We start from the raw sequence: 17,593 nt of genomic DNA, 5'->3' as shown, positions 1-17,593 counted from the left end.
GTCTGAGGAGTCAGTGAGGCTGAGCAAAGCCAGCCAGGCTCAGGGGGCACAGCAGTCTGTCCTGAACAGATCAGAAAATCAATACAAAGGATGAAAATACATTTGTGATGTCGGATATGAACTGTGACTGTGAGGAGCCTTCCCTGTGGAGGGAAAAAATTGCCTGATGTGGAGGGTCTGTAACCTCTGTGGGCACCATAAGATTTTAACTGGCTCCCGTTGAGAAAAGGCTGTACTTCAGCTGCTTGACAAGCCTGATTTTTCAAAAACTGATGAGTCAGACTGCAAGAATTATGAGATTGCTTCTAAATAATGAGTTTGAGGATCTTTTTCCATGTCTGCAGTTGTGGGATTTTTTTTTTCATCTCAAGCTTTTGTGTCACTCATAGTTTAGTATTTCCAAGCCCTGGCCTTTTTTTTTTTTTTTTTTTCCAGAATGGTGCCAACCACCCTTAAAAATAAAAGAAACTTAAAACTTGGCTTATCTTCCAATCTGGCAGAAGTTTCAGTATCATTAAATTATCAAGAGTGGGCACTGCTGCAATGCTCACCCTGAGCATTGCTACAAATACATAAGGACTACTTGCTTTTCAGAAAAAACAATTTTTAAATTTTTTACAACTTAAATGTGAAGCAGACATAGCTCCTCATTCTGTAGACATACCTTGCAATTTATCCTGTTGACTGCCCTGGTTCAAACAATTGGTAACATCCTGGTTTTAGTGAGTGGCTCACAGTAACTGAGTACAAATCATAACACTCAAAACCAAGACATCTAAGTGAAATGTCCCTGTGACATAAATGTGAGCCCCACAATTACTTTGGGATTCTTGCACTGATCTTTATAGGGACAGAATAATTTTTCCACATGAAAGTGAATAATGAATGAAATTCATACACTTGACCTTTATCACCTATGGCTCTTCCATCACTTCCAGCAGGAGTGCTGGAGGGAGAAAGCAAGGGAAAAACTCGAGGGATTTTTTAATCCTGTGCTACTTATCTGCTTGTACAGAGAACCAGCAGACTTCCAATGTATTAACCAACTTGTTCTCAGACAGGAACAAAAAGTTAGACAGTGACACTCTTGTTTTGGAAGCTTCTTCCCGACACTATCTCAGCTGTGCTGTGTTTCTTGTGTTGTCACAGCTAAGCGTGGCATCACTCCCACTGGGGCAGTGTTCAGAGGACGAACTTGAGACTTTTTCTTGAAATACATGCATCAAGTCATTCCGTTAAAGCGACATTTTGAAATTTTGACTTGTAAGAGGAGTTGTCTTGGGTTGCAAAACACCCAAGAATGTTAGCAGGAAAGGAGGTGGGATGAATACCTAACTTCTGTGATGCATCGAGGTTGATCCTTTGTCTCTGTTTGTCTGGATCCCTCGTACCCAGCAGCACCAGCAACCTTGCACTGTGATTTTTGTGACAGAAGTGCAGATTTTGTGAAGACAGAAACTCCGCAGTCGGAATATTAAGCTGGGCTTTGCAGAGCGAGTGAGGGGAAACCATCGCTGAAGACACACCATCTTGTGGCAGTAAGAGGCACGGACCAACAGAGCCAGCAGATCTAAACTGTGTGAAGCGAAGCATCTCAGTCCTACCGAGCTGCTCATCATACACTCCTCCCTTTCCAAGAAAAAGATGCCACCGAGGAGCGAGTCCTGATCCTGGGCTCCGATCCCGCTCTGCCCGCGAGTGTCCTCGCCCAAGAGCTGCGGGGAGGGAAGACGCAGGGAAAGTCCCAGGTTTACACTGCACTCACCCCACCCAGCGGCAGTTCCGGGACATCCCTCGCCCAAAACACCTTTCCCTGCGAAAGGATGGCGAGATCCGAGTACGGATCTGGTCCTTATTCTAGGACCTCCCCCAGATGTGTCCGTGGCCACTTCCCACCCGCCTTTCCAGTAAATCAGGGAGCTTTGCCCTCTGCCACCAGCACCGTGATGCCCAGCTTGGCTTCCAGAGCTGCCGGGGGTTCCCACAGCCCAAGACGAGGCACAGACGGGCAGGAGATTCCAGCTGGGATCTGTATCCTGCAGGAAGACCCAGTCAGTTTGCAGTAAATCACAGAACTTGTTGCAAGAGGCGATCCAGCTCCTGCTGTGGCGTTGTCCCGGTTCCTTTCCCTCGTTTATAGCAATACCAGGAACAGAGAGTTCAATTTAAATGAGACCATTGTAAAAGTAACTACTTCTTTTCTGTAAATACATTGCCAGTACGTTTAAAGGGGCTGAGGGAAAGTTCCTAGAGAGGCAGGAAAAGTGGAACGCTGCAGAACGACCACCTCAACCGCTTTTTACAGGCAGAACCTACCGTGCCATGATCGGGATCAAACAGTTTTCATCACTTGATTATTCCTCGTGGCTGGGCAGCGAGACCATTGCTGGAGCAATACCTGTGTGCCAGAGTTTATTTCAAGAGCCCTGTAGACAAGAGATATTAATTCCAAGTTGGACCAAAAGGACCCCCCCCATTGAAAGTGAACGTTCTTGGACTTAGTGGTGAGTGTGCAGCATTACTTATGTCATCAGCACTTGCAAATAAAACTTGTAGAAAGCCTAAGTGCATGTGAAAAATCCAGTGTGCTTTTGGTCTAGATAAATTAAACCTAAATATATAACTAAAATTGCATGTGGGGTTATCAGAAAAATATATACCTGGCTTCTGATTAAATCACCACATTGAAAATTTTGAGGTGCAAGAATATTTGAAAAAGAAAATATAGAAGCTGAAGATGCTTCATTCCTGTAATTTATTTTCTTTTTACAAAAAATGAAAGGATGAGATGATTACCAAGTCTATCAGTACCTTCAAAGCAGTTTTTGCCCACATGTATTTTGTTTCCTTTTAACTTTCTAGGTTGTGTTTCCACATTTTAGGCAGCAAAAAATCTCAATCTTTCTCCATCTCAATGGTCTTCCACAATGCATGTTAAGCATATTGAGAGGCACCTGTTATAGGATCAAGCTGGAGATTTAATAAATCTTTATTTTTGATTAATGTTCTTTTCCCTTTTGCAGATTAGTCCTTAACTACTTAATATTCAGTGCTTGCTGCCAGCACTGGAGAGATACATCTTATTTAAGAAATGAGACAGGTTTAGTTATGTGAACGAGGAATGTCTAGAAATACAAATAATTGGTCTGAGTAAGAAATCCATTGCACAGCCATACACGAATTCCAGTTATCCAGTGGTTTTTGAACGGAGATGGAGATGCAGATGGAGAGCTTTCCAGGAGGGAGAAGAGTATTACATGGGACTACAGAGGTCATGACAGGAGTGGTGAAATTGTTCTTCTGGAATGTACCTGACTGTATTTCCACTTCCTAAATTAGCTTTACAGCCACTATAACTTATTATATCTACCTGTATAAGTGACAGATTTTTCAGGTGAATAAACAATTGTTAGTTTTGGCTTCCTACGTAACAGCGGCTGTACATAACTTTTCACATTTTTATTCTGCACAAAGCCTCTGAATTGAGCCAAAGCTTAAAAAAATACAATTTTAAACATGGTAGTTGAGAAAGTTAACATTAATTTATGATTTTATCATTTAGTCTGTATTAATTCATTTAACTTTATAATGTAAAAAAAATTTTATCGTTATGTGAAGTCTGCAATGCACTCAGAATCATGCTTGTCTGATAAAATGGATTTTTCACAAAAACATGCTCATTGGCATTAACTATCCAACTGTCCTCCACTGATTGTATCCTATATTAATGATACCAATTCCAGTCATGGATTTCTGATATTGACATGATAGCCACTTTTGCTTCTGTTTCTCTGGAGCTTCTTCCTTATTCCTAAATCTATTCAAAATTGTCATTATTATAGTTACCGGACACTTTTAGCAAGCAAAACTCTGCTCCTCTCCAGTGACAAAATATTTAACAGGAAATGGCAGTCTTTTTAAACATAGGTTTTATACCTGCTGGAAACAGAAGTCATTAACTTGCCTATAGCATGTAAGTATCACTGATATATATTTGCTATTTCTTCCTTTTCTGTATGTCTGAAAAGTAAATAAACACCTTTCCAGCAAAGCAGCCTTAATGTTTTGACATTTTTTCCTTTTCCATTGTTTATACAGAAGTAAAGATCCTCTTACTGACTGGGATCCTGTTGATAGTGGAGCTTCATTGATAACCAATAGTTTGCTTCATTGATCACCAGACAAACTGATTAAATCAGAAGAATGGTCCTGGTCAGCTGATGTAAAAACAATAAAGCTCGTCCTGATCAAGTACATTTTGTAGCCATTTTGCTAACCTGTCAAGAGTACAGAAATGTAGCCATGGAAAGGGGTTTTAACCCTTTAAGTGTGGTGGAAATAAGATGCACAGCTACATGGTCGTCTTTCATGACAGGAAGAAAGAGACAAGTTTATTCAGAAACACACTTGGTTTTATAGCATGACTCGCAATTCCAAGAGCAGAAAAAAGATGATTGATTCAGCGAGAAGACACCCCATTCCCAGGGCCTGGTCACACACCACAACAGGTGTTCTATCTTTGCTATTAATTCCTTTTTATTTTGACCAAATTATCACCCTGGGAGAAATTCTCCCTAGCCTTGAGCTGGACCAGCTTATCGGCTGGGAACAGAGCTGAAAAGCTCCAGCCTGGAATATTTTTCAGGTTGTAATTTCTTGCTTTCTCAATATGTGTCCCTACACAGAAACAAGCTACTGCAAAGTAGACTGGAGTACAAACTTGTAGAAAACCAACCCTCTGCAGTAAGTCTGCCCGTTCTCCCTCTTGATATCCTTGGAATATCCTTATTGCCTTGTGTTTGTTACTGGGTAACAGCACCCCTGGTGCCTCTGAGCAGCAGGATAAATGTTTCAGGTAGCCACTCCCTTGGGCTCCCAGGATGTTTCATTGCAGGCACTCCACTATTTTAGGCAGCCGCCTGAAGCAAAAGACATCACAGATGCCAACCCAAGGGTGCTCAGGGAGGGACAGAATTGGGGAATAAGCTTCCTGTAAGCAGGAGTGGCTTGTCATGGGGATTGAAGGAAGGGATGTGGTAGCAAGACATAGGGAGGAATTTCAACAAAGGAGGAGTTTGGCACTAGGAAATCTGACTGTTGGGAGCAAGGCTCTCGGAGAGATGAAAAGATCCCACTATCTTCCTGTGAAGGCAAAAATGGCAAAGAAAGCTCTGGCAATGGGAGCTTGCACTTGGGAAAAAAGTCACTGAACTGTGGAAGAAAAATTGTCCTTTATTCTGTCTGGCAGCATCTGTGGATGTTTTAGGACCTCTGTTAAACCTGTGGAAAGATGTCCCAGTTTTCTGGTATATGTTTTAATATCTCAGCCCTTTGATGTGTGAAGTGTCTCCCACTATTAAATAGCAGTTTTGCTGCTGTTGTTCTCCCTCTTTCTTTCCTGCTCTAATTTCCCTGTGCCTGGATTGCCCTTCCTACTCTTACTTCAGTGACAGAGCAGCTGTGGCTGCACTCATTGCTTGGCATTCACTGAGCACTAGGATGAAATATCATTAGCCTAGGAAAATTATGGGTGTTACTGTGTTAAACACATTTTTGCTTTTCTAAGAGTGTGCAGAGAGTAGAATAAATAAAATAAGAGTGTGCAGGGGAGGGAAGAGGAACAGTGTCCATGGAAGGGGATGGAGAAGAAGAAAGCTATCTAATGTCTAGGGCACTGAATAATTAAACTCAGCACAGACTTCAAGCTGTCAGCACTCCTGAAAATATGACTCACTTACATTAGTACTGTGTCAGGTAAAATGTTTCTGTTCACATCATCCATAATAGAACAGAGAAATTCCCATATTTTAGAGTTGTTTTCAGCATGTGAGATGTATGTTTAAGAAACAAACACTGGATCACATCTGTTTGTTCAGACAATATCTGTATTTTTGCCCACAAGTCCACTTACACATTCTGCAGAAGCTCATGTGGCCATCAGAGAAGCACCAGGGCAGCACATGTATGCCTATGTACTTTTGATTTCACCATGCTTACAGTGCTCAAAGTTTGACTATCAGGTGAACATGAAATGCACAACGCTCTTGAAAAAGTGAACAAGATTTGTTACAGCTTTTGCCATCAGGTGGCTTCTGCCTGCTTCCAGTTTGGTGAGGTTGACAAACTGGAGTGTGTGACAAGCTGAGTGTGCACATTCATAAAGTGTAATCATACTTCTAGGACAAGTTGTGTTTTACAAAAGCCTTGGAGGTGGTGTGGAGTGAAATAAGGGCTGAAGTGTTCACAGCATGCATTGTGTGGAGTCTTACTAAAATAAGTCTTTGTGCTGCAGAGATGTAGGAGTGGGTGTGGACTATGCAGTACAGTTACCTTCATCAGACTGTACTCAGCAAACAAATTAACATTTCACTTTTGTTTATTCTGAGGTTGGGGGTGAGGAGTTTCAGTGGACTCTTACACAAAGAATTCATTTAAATGCTTTGTTGTTTGCTGCTGCTGCTGCTCACCCAGCTCTCCTCTGGCTCAAGGCCCTACTTTCTTAGCTGGGTTTCAGCTCTTCTTCAGGCTTAGGCAGTGCTGCTTTGCAAGTACAGCCTTCTCTGGGGGATCACGGAGGCAATCCACTCACCAGTGCCCTGCTTGGCCTCTTCCCATGAGTAGCGGGGCACGTAGCCAAAATCCTGCTGTGCTTTTCTATAAGAGAAGGTGAAGGGGGTGTTCAGCAGCGTGACCAGGTGCCGGTTGGTGGAGGGGACGTACCTGACCAAGGGCCTCAGCAAGAAGCTCACAATCTCCAGCAGCAGTGAGAAGTAATAGAGCACTGTCAAAGGCATGGGGAGCTGGGGCTCAATTCCAAACCCCAGGTCCTTGGTGAGCTCGTAATTCAGATCAGCGTAGCTCATGTGTGGAGTGTCATCTGAGATGTAGTAGAACTTGCCCCTGACGTGCTTGGCTTTCTGGGGGGCTCGGAGGGCTTTGGCTGCCTGCACGTGTGCCCAGGCGATGTTCCCCACGTACACAGGGTTCACCAGAGCCTCCTTTCTGGAGAAGCGCAGGTAGACGTTCTTGTTCAACAGGCACTTATCCAGATGGCCTTGGAGAAACGGGCAGCCTTCCCCAAAAATGTACATGGATCTCAGGGCACAGGTCATCAGCGTGCCACCATCCTTCAGCACCTGGCCATCTGCTTTCAGCACAGAATCCTCTGCCTGCCTCTTGCTTTGGGCATAAGGAAATTTGGACGTGCTCTCATAAGCTGTATCTTCGTCACCATTGAAAATGGGGTCACCCTTGCAGTTTGGGCCTGTCACCTCTATGGTACTGGTGTATATGAAGTGCTGGACGTTACAGCGGACACATGCCTCCAGCAGCAACTGAGTACCTTCAGAAAAAAAAAAACAAAAACATGAAAGGCAGTCTAGGGCCCCCTAATCAGGAAAAAGTGGAGGTTTCAGATCAGAAACATCATCTCTGGTCTGATCTGGCCTGAGCTTAGCCAGATCTCCCTCCCTGCAGCTGGAAGAATCCTGTCCTGAGCAAGGAAGTATATTCAATGACACTGAACCTGCTCTGAATCTGTACATAAGTAGTATCAGTGCACCTTCCAGAGTTGAACAAGGCTGAATATTTGGTCCTAATTGTACGTTGTGAGGTGTTTTTTATGCCAAGAATCAAATTTTTGCCTTCCTTAACTTAGCATTCAGGGGATTTTTGCCTCTTCAGATTCAGGGACTTTTGCCTCTTGATTGGATTGACTTGGCTTAAGGCAGAGAACCTACAGAAGCTGCCCCTCTCCTTAGGTATCATCCATGTTCTATGGTGAAACCCATATTTTTCAGGCTTAAGGATGCTCTAGGGTGGCTTGCTAAGAAGGGACAGAATTAGTATGGGACCTGAAGGTTTGCTCCAAAATTGGTGCACTCACACCCAGGGCAAATCTATCCAGTATTCAATTGACTAAAGAGAAGGTCTTAAAGAGGGGAATGGTGAAGCAAGGCACAATAACATGTACTCAAAGATCACAAAGTGCAATGAGAAAAGAGAGGCTTGTGTATGTATGCCTCCTTTTCTGGCATATTCTGGCTTTTCCATGCAGTAGTACAGGATTTCTTACATTTAAAATCCTTTAATGCTTTCATCGGGGGCAGCAGAGGTCAGCTGTTCAAAGTCTTTTAAACAGCCAAGAAAGTTAATTGAGGAAAGCACACTGAAGGGGGAAATAAATACTTTAATAAGTTGTGTTGTTATGGATGCAATTAGAATCTTATTTTTCTTCCCAGTTTTGAAGCAGAAATTGCCTTGTTTTTTGTGCATGGTGTAATGAGAGAAATTAAGTGTAAAAAGGCCAATGACTTCAGAAGAGAAGACACAGCTCAAAGATGTTTGGAAACATCTTTGGCAAAGGAACATTAAACTAAAATGACTGATATGATATCAGAAGAGTGTAGCCTAAAATCGAGTGGATAAAATCAAACACCAGCAGTGAGACACATTAAAGATCTTCCAAGTCTGCTCAGTCTATTACAGCAACAACTAAAGGCAGGACAATGCAGACCAGACTAGTGTGACTGAAACTAATATAATGAATTACAGAGGTTCAGAAGAGCCAGGAATATTGGCAGCAAAATATGGACTCATTAATGAGTGAAAAATAGGAAGAATTATTGAACTGAATATTGTTAGGCCACCAACATTCCTCTTTTCAAGCTTGAACAAGAAAAAGAAAGAAATTGAAGCAAATGGAAAGCAAATCTGGAAAGCAAATCTGAAAGCAAAGCTTTCAGAAACATTAAGGAAGTGCACTGAAAAAACATTATGCAGACAGGAATAAATTAATGGGAAAAATTATTTCATGCAAGTCACCCTGTTTAGATGACATTCAAGCCAGGGTCATCTGGAAAAAAATTAATTTATTATATTATTTTAAAAATAATAGCTTAATTCCTGCTGTCAATACTGTTTAGAAAATAAGGGAAAGTAATCAAATGCAGAAGGTCTTGATGAAATCAAATGAGATAGCAAGTTTTAGAAAAAGCAAACAAAATTATCTTGACAGTTGGTATCTGTTCAAGATGAATTTCACTCAAATAAAATGTGGTTTATTTGCAAATCAGAATTGTATGCAAAAGTTTAAAGATTGCTACAGTAATGGGAATCTGAGTCTCTTTCATATAGCATGTAATAAAGTAAATTATTACTGTATTTCATGCTTTTTTTAGTGAGTGGGTCCCCATGATTCGCTTGCCCTTCTGGCTGAGGATCTGGTTCACAGAAGGTATTTTGTTTAGATTATAATTAATTACTTTCTCAATTCCCATCCTTCTAAATTTTCTTCCCTTCCTTCCTAAAAGGATATTTTTGCTCTGAGATATTGTATGGCAATGGAGGAAAGCCCCACATCACGGCAAGTTTAACTTGTTCACTTCTGTCCTGGTTCGTGAGCATCCACATCTGGTTATTGAAGCATTTATATTGCATGAGTTCTGTTTTCTAGGAGAAACAAAACTTTCATCCTGCCAGCCTATGGAGTACATAGCAGTGCCCTGGCTGGTCAGAAAACCAGAAGAGCACCAGAATGGAAACGGAAGGAAACAGAGAAGAGAGAACAGCAGTATTCACTGACTGACCTTATGGCCATTTGGCCCTGGGGGCAGGACTGTGGATGGTATTTCATTCTAGCAAATGTTATCAGCTAATCCTCACTGCCCAGTGGGCTGTTTTAGGCAGACACTGCTGGCAGGGGAGTGAGTACTGGGGAGTCAGAGCTAAAGAGCTTTCTGGGTTTGGGACATTTTAATAGTTGTTTGATTTTTTGTTGTTGTTGTTATTGGTTTTATTTTTCCTCTTAGAAAAATGTGTTTAAGCAGTACATTCTGCTGTTAAAAACCAGATTGTAGCAGGAGTATAGTCATGGAGACAGAGCTTTACAAATCCTCTTTCTGAACTACCAACCACGTATATTTTCCTATTACGCAATGCGCAGGTTTCCAGGAACTTGCCTTTCTGCTCTTCCCTCCTGACAGGGGCCTAAGAGGCTGCCCACTGGGAATCATGTTTTGATCACTGACAATTTGTGGCTTTGACTGAGCAGAAATGAAAAGGTCTGGAAGCTAATGGTACAGGCAATGAGCCATGCTAAAACAACTAAAATGCTATCCCACTGTTTTTAAGGTACATGTAAGAAACAGCTTGGCTGCCAAGAATTCTCTCTTCCTCTGAACACTGGTGAGCAGCCAATATTTGTGAAAGTGATGCCTGTACAGGTATGTTCCTTATTTTTCTGTGAAGAAGCCCTGTGTCTGTGGCAGAGAGGAACAAAGAACTGGGAAAGCTGTTTGTGTAAATAAGAACATCTTCCCCAAATCTCCCCCAAGTTTTTGAAGCAATGTAGCCAGGGAGGCCAGTGTGCATGCAGGTTAGGCAGTACCAGTTCTCTGAATGGCTCTGAGGGTTTTGGCATCACAGACAGGGGGTGAAGCTGTGCTTTTAGGAACTACATTTAAACTTCCTGGTAGGTGATGCTAGGTGGGCCATTCTTAAGTCTAAACATTCTCCCTTCATGAAGAATGGGGGTTCCTTAGTGGAAGGGGAAATCCTATCACTGAGTCACTGAAACACCTCCCTCCCGTAGCTCTGAGTTTGTTGGGGAATTTTAAATTATAAGCTCAAAGTGGGAGAGCACTTGTTCCTCTCAATTGCCTTCTTGCAAACGCAGACTTAATGGCAAAGGAAGGAAAAGGAGAAAAAGGAGAGAGCCACAGGCTCTGGGATGTTATCAGTGCAACATTTCTGTAACTGCACCCAGAGTCTGCAGTATTTGTAAAATTTGAAAAATGTACACAGCAGGGATGCCATGTGGGGTGGGAGATTAAGAACCAATTTCTGACGTGAGGATTAGGATTTCAGAGGGGAATTGCTCTCAGAAAGTTCCACTGAGCGTGGGCTTATGACTATCATCATTCAAGGCAGAGTCTGTGCAGATCTCAGCGAGAGCATATGTAAGTGTTGACAAGAATGAGTGATCCTGCACTGCCCTGAAGTGGAAGACTCGGTGTGGAGAGGCCCAGAACTTCTTGGGCCTGCACAGACATGAGATTTGCACCCCTAGGTATGTCTGTGCAAGATGCAGAACGACGCAGTTAACCTGGCTCAAAACAAACACGGGTCAGGTGCTCCCTTTCCTGAGCAGACGGAGATCAGGACAGAGATGTGGGTTTGAGAGAGGTGCTTCACCTGCTCACCTGTTACATTGACTTCCCAGAGCAGCTTCTTCTCGATGAGGCCCAGGGTGTCAATGAGGGAAGCCGTGTGGATGACGAGGGAGACCCCCTGGCAGGCATGGTGCAGGAATGTCACATCTCGGATGTCCCCTTCCAGGATTTTCACCTCTGTCTTACCCTTGAAGTCTGTGGGGGCAGCAGAAAACAGAGCACAAGACTTTGCAGGCACCCTAAGAAGAGCACTGGAAGGAGTGGTGAAGGGTTGATCCTGCCTGGCAGGTGCTGACTGTCCAGGAACAGCAGGGATATTTTAAGGCTGTGGAAATAGAAGGCATTTCTCCAGGACTCTCTTGTCAAATGCTAACTGCAGTGCTATAGAAGTTTATTTTGCATTACCTACCATAGACCTGGAGCCAATATTCAACATGTTTCTTTCTATTTTATTTTTTAAGGAGAAATCTTTTCCACTGCTAGCAAGCTTCCTTGAGTTGTGACTGTGTTAAAGTTCACAGAGGAGTAGCTTCAGCTGTGCATGTTCTGGTGCCTGGCTGGCTATAGATGTGTTAACCCAAGTGTGCTGAACAGGCACTGCATGTTCCTGTCTCCAAGCTGATGAATGATGTCTCTCCACCCAGCTCATGTGAGCTCAGATATGTGTTTATACCTACTTTCTTCTCCTTTACCTTGCCTGTATTGCAGCTCTTCTAATAAATTACATACAATTCTGACGTCTTTTTCTTGTACCTTGGCCAGGACTTACAGTGCCTCTTCCAACTCCTGCTCTGGCTCCATTTCAGTGTCTGTGCTGTGGCGTCATTTCTAGCCTGAACATCTTTCTGGTTCATATCTGAACTCTCAAGACTGTTCTCCTGAGCTACCTCAGCCCGGCTTGATTAAACCCTGCTTTTTAAGCCCTCTTCCTCCATAGCATCTGCAGTGTGTGACCCCAGAGGAGCTCTAGGTCTCAGAGCCATCCTTCCCTAAGCTGTGCTGGGCAGAAGGATTCTTTCTGCAGCCCAGAGCTACACAAACATGAGCCAGCACCAGATTGCTTGGAAAAATGTGCAGTCCAAGGCAATGCTGCTCTCCAGGGAAAGCAGCTGGCCTGGCTCCAGCCACGCCACGGGAGAGGAGGGGACTTTCTCAGCATGACTTGTAAGGAGCTGATGCCATTGCAGCAAGTCCTCTGGGAGCCTCTGCTGTGGCTGCACTAGATGGCTCCCCAGGCACAGCTACTGGGCAGGGACCCTGCAGCACAGGCAGAGCCTCTGTCTTCTTCCAGCATAATCAAATGCCCCTTTTAGATAAGAGAAGAACCTGATTAATTTGTACAGCTTTTATCTTCAGCCATGACGGAAATCTTGTGTATCCTAGTGCTTTGTCACCAGCTCCAAAGCACACAGTATTTCATCCCATGACTTTAATATGAAACACTGAGAGAGACAGCTGTTGGATCTGGAACTGAGTGGGAATATATTTTAAAATGGTTTTATCTCAATTTCTTTATAGCACACTAAGAATGTAACCCTGTATCAATTTAACAATTATTCTGATGCAACAGCCTTAAGGGACATTTTTATTTCCACCACAGACAGTTGATCTGAGATTTAAGATTTGTGAAACATTTGCAAAACTGTTGTTACTAAATCTAGAGTTTCTGCCCTCCCAGCACAGTCACTGCTCTCTTCTGCTGTTATTTTACAGACTGCATTCATTTCCTCGGACTCCATCTCCAGAAGCTTCACTCTGACCTCTACTTGCATGGTTGCAAAAGCATCAGACTGGGGCTGGGCTTTTTGTTAAGCACCTGGTAGTTAGATTTAATCTAATAAATATTAGTCTTTTTTGTACTGCCCTTAAGCTGATGTTCTCCATGAATAAGGCTTTGTGGGATTGTAATAATCCCAAGAACAGACAAATAGATTTCACAACATAAAATCTGACATGTGACCCCATCAAAGTTATCACAGTGACCGGGAAAGGGTTAGGAAAATGGAAGTTTTGCACATGCAAATCAAAGCTTTCGGGAAAAGTACAGAAGAAACCTGTCCCTTTTAAAGCTGATCACAAGAAATCTGCTGTCTAGGTTCTTTGTGCCTTGTTTGTGCTTGCAGTTTGTGCATGTGTGATATGAGTCAGGAAATCTGCTCCTCTATCCCGTTTTATCCAGCAGAAGTTGCCATGGTAAGTACAATATGGGCCTTGCTCACTTTTAGCAGCATCAACTGCATGTCAGGAATCAGCAGATTGATCTTGTTTTGCTCTGGGTGAAGAGAAAAACTACAGGCGAGCTTGGAAAAAACAAGAGGAAAGAAATCACTGACAGACAGTGGTTTCAGTCTGAGATGGCCAGCAGAAAGAAACTTGATTTCCATCTACACAAACCATTGCCCGAGCATTAAAAGAACACGTGGGTACGTCAGAGGGGGAGGAACAGTATAAATTCAAATCAGCTCTCCATTTTTGCATAAAGTGATTATGACAAAGTACCTACTTGCTGGGAAAGTTTGTTCTTCTTCACCAGTGGTTTCTGTGTCCTCTGAGTTGTAAATAAACTCCGTGCTTGCTATGGGGTAGTTTTTGCTTGAAAATTCAATGATTTCTCTATAAAATTCAGTGTCCTGTTGTGAGCAGTTTTTGACTCAGCAGTACAGTCAGACTATTTGCCCTAAACTTGAGAACAACATAGGAGTTTTGATTTCTCCAGAAGTGCCATTGCAATAGTGAATAATAAAAAAATAATTGTGTAAGTGGAAGCACAGAAAAGGCAGAAAGATTAATTTGAAATGGAGATGGGAGGTAAGAAACCCAGGGCACCAAAGTACCATGACATCCATTCTCAACCACACAATGTAACTGGGTAGACTCCAATTCACAGGACTCAACATTGGATCATCCCAGACTCCCTGGAACTGTGGAAGATCCCAAATGCCACTGTCCTACGCAGACTGAGTGTGATGGTCAAGCTCTCAGCAGGAAAGTCGCTTGGATGAAAGAGGAATGTCCCTGAGTGCCTTCTGGCACAAAGACCTGTGACTTGCACATACTTCTCTGTCTTGCTACCCACAGCCCTGACTCTGCAAAGATATTGCAAGTGCAAGGTGCTCCCTTTGCTAGTGAGGAAAAAACTCACTCAGCTCTGGTCCTGACTGTTCCAGAAATCCAGATAATATCTGCTAGCAAGAAAAAAATCCTACAGGAAAAATAATGCAGGTCAGAAAACTCCAGTCCCACCCACAGGTTTTGTAGCAGCCCCGCACTTGGAATAGGAGTCACTGTGGTAGAGGGCTTAAAAGAGAATGGCAGGCAAATATTTTGAGTAGTCCTGAGCACAGGGACTGGCAGGACACTAGAAGAGATGTAGACACAAGGGCTGATACAGACAGAGGAGCTGCCAGTCAAAGTGCAGGGGTTCAAATCTGTTTAAACACTTTTGGAATGTCAGCCTATGGTCCCTACTAGCTGTTTATGGGGAAGAAAAGGCTTTGGTAACTGATTTTTCCCTCCCACCTGTGCTGCTCACATAGGCAGAAGGAATGTTAAAAGAATAGGAGAGAGGGTGTATTGCAAGTGCTCCGTGGAGGAAGAAGGGAGGATAAGGAAAGAGGGCATAGGGCTTGCCTATTAACAAAAAAAATAAAACATCAAAACATTTGCTGCAGCTCAGCCAAGACTGTGCCCACACAAATTGTTTTCACTCCCCAGGATGCTCCATTATACCCACAAAGCTCTCCTGGCCCAAAGCAGTGTAGATGCCTCTGCACTGCTCTATGAGTGCTAAACCACGTACATTCCTGCTGCTTCAGCCTCTACTGTAGCTGCAGGTTTTGGGCTTGTTTCTGTGGAAATTCTCTGGAAACCAGAGCAGGAAGGGCTGCTGCAAGGCTCAGGGGCATCCTCAGTGAAATGCTGAGTTAGATTTAATGGAGAAGAAGTTTGAGTTGTGTAAAATCATGATAAAGGCTTGTGCAATTTGTACTTGGTTTATTGTGAACTGTTGCTATTCATTGATGACACTTTAATGCTCTATAGAGTGATTGAGGCTCTTCAGCAAATCACACGGAGATATTCCTTAAGGGCTCCCATATAGTTTCTGCATAGAGGAAGAGGAGTCTTGCAGTCAAGATGTGATGGAGGAAGTTATTGTTAAGTAAATGTAATGTAAGGACTTACAACTCTGACTGAATTTAGGCACCCAATGTGCCTTTTTATAGATGTGCTCAGTATCTCAATAAATAGGACATTTAAAATAAAACACTCTGAGCTGCTTTCCCTGCCACAGACTGTTTCTGACACTGGGAACATCACTCAATTGCACTGTCTCCAATCCATTCAAGAAGCCAGAGTTCTGCCTTGCACTTTGCAAATGGTTCTGTCTTTTCTGTTTAGCATTTGCTTGAACAGGAAACTGCAATAATGTTATTAACAAAAGCAGTTTTAAAAGTACCTCACCACAGCTCTCAGTCAGACAATCACTATTAATCAAAGTAATCACAGGTTGAAGAAAACCATTAGAATTTGCACCCACAACTTTGTTACTGCCTTCACTGTCTGGCATACCAGAGACCAGCACAGCATGCTCTGATATCTCTGCCCTCCCACCCAATATAGCAACGCTTGAATTTTCCTTTCCCCCAAGAACAGAGAGATTTTTGCACTAATTTTGCACTGATTTTGCTCTGTGAGTTTTGTTTGTCTTCAAGTCGGCTTGAAGACAGCCTATTTACTGCATGAAGAGTATATAGAAGCCTCAGGGGCTGACAAAAAACTCTTGTTTTCACGTTTTACATCTGATTTCTGTGATGGAGGGAGAGGGAGGGATAAAGCAAGGCTTCCTTGAGATAAAACCTCTATCTGCAAGGCTAGATGGGATGAGAGGTAAAGGCTTCCAAGCTACTCATGTGGGACAACAGCACCTACAGCTGCAGCACACAGTCCTCATGAAATGGCACTTACTTTCAAATCTTCTGAGCGCCTCATCACTGAAGGCTTTGTCCAGCAGCCGGATCTCAGCCAGCGCCTCCTCTTCTTCCAGCAGCAAGCGCACGATCCTCTGGCCAAGAAATCCTCCTGCTCCGGTCACCAGGCAGCTTACCCCAGCCAGGGACATTGCTCTGGGTTGTTCCTCAGCGGTGAACTCGCTGTCTCTTTAGCTTGGTTCTCCTCCTGCCTGAGGGAATGAACATATGACATCAACCACTGGAGGCTTTACAAATCAAAGGGTGTTACCAAAAGGAAAGACTTCTGGAAAACAAACTTTAATCCCTACATCAAACAATTTTTTAAGCGTGTCTTACTTTTGCTAGCTATTCCTATTCAGAAGTAGTCTACATACTTTTTTCCATGCAAAGAAAACATTCTTATAAATAATTGCAAATCAACTCAATTAGCAAATCTGCAAATGCTCAAAATCAACTTCAATGCCAAACAAACCCTGCAAAAGTCTGCCTCGAGTCTCAGTTCCACCTCTCAAGCACTCAGAAGACTGTGGGGGAGATTTGCCTGTATTTATATCCTGCAGGGCACCACCTCGGTCATTTTGCTCCCCTCCCTCTTGAGTGCCTCCTTTGCTGCAAAAGAATGTGATGCTTCCACACCACTCCCACCGAAGAGGAAGGCTCTGGATGCAGTGAGGTCTGAGCCTAGATGTCGTCCTGCATCCCTAAATTCCCAGATAATAAACCCTCATGTTTATAATTCTGTCCAGCTGCACTTGCTTGTATACTACAGTGCCAATATTGTGCCAGTATTGAAGGTAAAGAGCATTTAAATTAAATGTAAATAGCAGGACAAGCTATTTAGAGGAGTTTGAGAAGTGGACTCCACTGCTGTATATTTTCTGGATACTGGGCTCCCCTATTATAACGTGGGTTTCTCACTCTGTGCAAGATCAGAAACTAACCCTGGGGATTTTGTGTTTGTTCAGTATGCTACAGGCATTTGAAGTGATGAAATTGTTTAATGTACCATCAAAGTTAAATTCAAGCTGCAGGGGGGAAAGATTCACCCCTGGAAATGTCTTGTGCAAGAGTACCTATTTAAAGTAAGGCTGTTTGTGCCTCTGCAGTGATCTGCGTCATTACTGCTTTACATCTCCAACATGCAGGGAAAATGCCCAGGTGTTTTTCCCTGGAGTTTCACGCCAATTCTAGCAAAACTGTTTTGTAGTGTGAGACCAGGGCAGGGCATTAGCCTGAAACTCCTGATGCCAGCACTGCCCTCCTGCATCCAGTCAAGGCACGCTGCTTGCAGCTGTATTTTCTCTCTCTCACACACAAGGATAGGCTGACAACCCTGCTGAAGCAGGATGATAAATAGGGAGCTGCCTTGAGCAAAAAGGAGGTTACAAAGAAGTCCAGCAACACAATTAATTAGGCTGAAATCACTGGAAAAGGGATCCCTGATTTGGGGCA

The 17,593-nt window shown here is 43.2% G+C and overlaps 1 protein-coding gene across 1 annotated transcript; it reads right to left on the bottom strand.

Moving 5' to 3' along the window:
- Positions 1–5,867: 5,867 nt before the first annotated feature.
- LOC106857875 (3 beta-hydroxysteroid dehydrogenase/Delta 5-->4-isomerase-like) lies at positions 5,868–16,484 on the bottom strand. Its single transcript, XM_014884226.2, has 3 exons — positions 16,137–16,484; positions 11,202–11,366; positions 5,868–7,342 (listed from the first exon to the last, which is right to left on the bottom strand). The coding sequence occupies exons 1-3, from the start codon at positions 16,288–16,290 to the stop codon at positions 6,528–6,530; spliced, it is 1,134 nt and encodes a 377-aa protein (XP_014739712.1). The 5' UTR covers positions 16,291–16,484; the 3' UTR covers positions 5,868–6,527.
- Between the last annotated feature and the right edge of the window lie 1,109 nt (positions 16,485–17,593).

Source organism: Sturnus vulgaris, chromosome 2 (genome assembly GCF_052056855.1).
Source record: "Sturnus vulgaris isolate bStuVul1 chromosome 2, bStuVul1.hap1, whole genome shotgun sequence".
NCBI lineage: Eukaryota > Metazoa > Chordata > Aves > Passeriformes > Sturnidae > Sturnus > Sturnus vulgaris.
The sequence above is the reverse complement of the archived record's forward strand: the minus strand, read 5'-3'. Positions and strand labels throughout refer to the sequence as shown.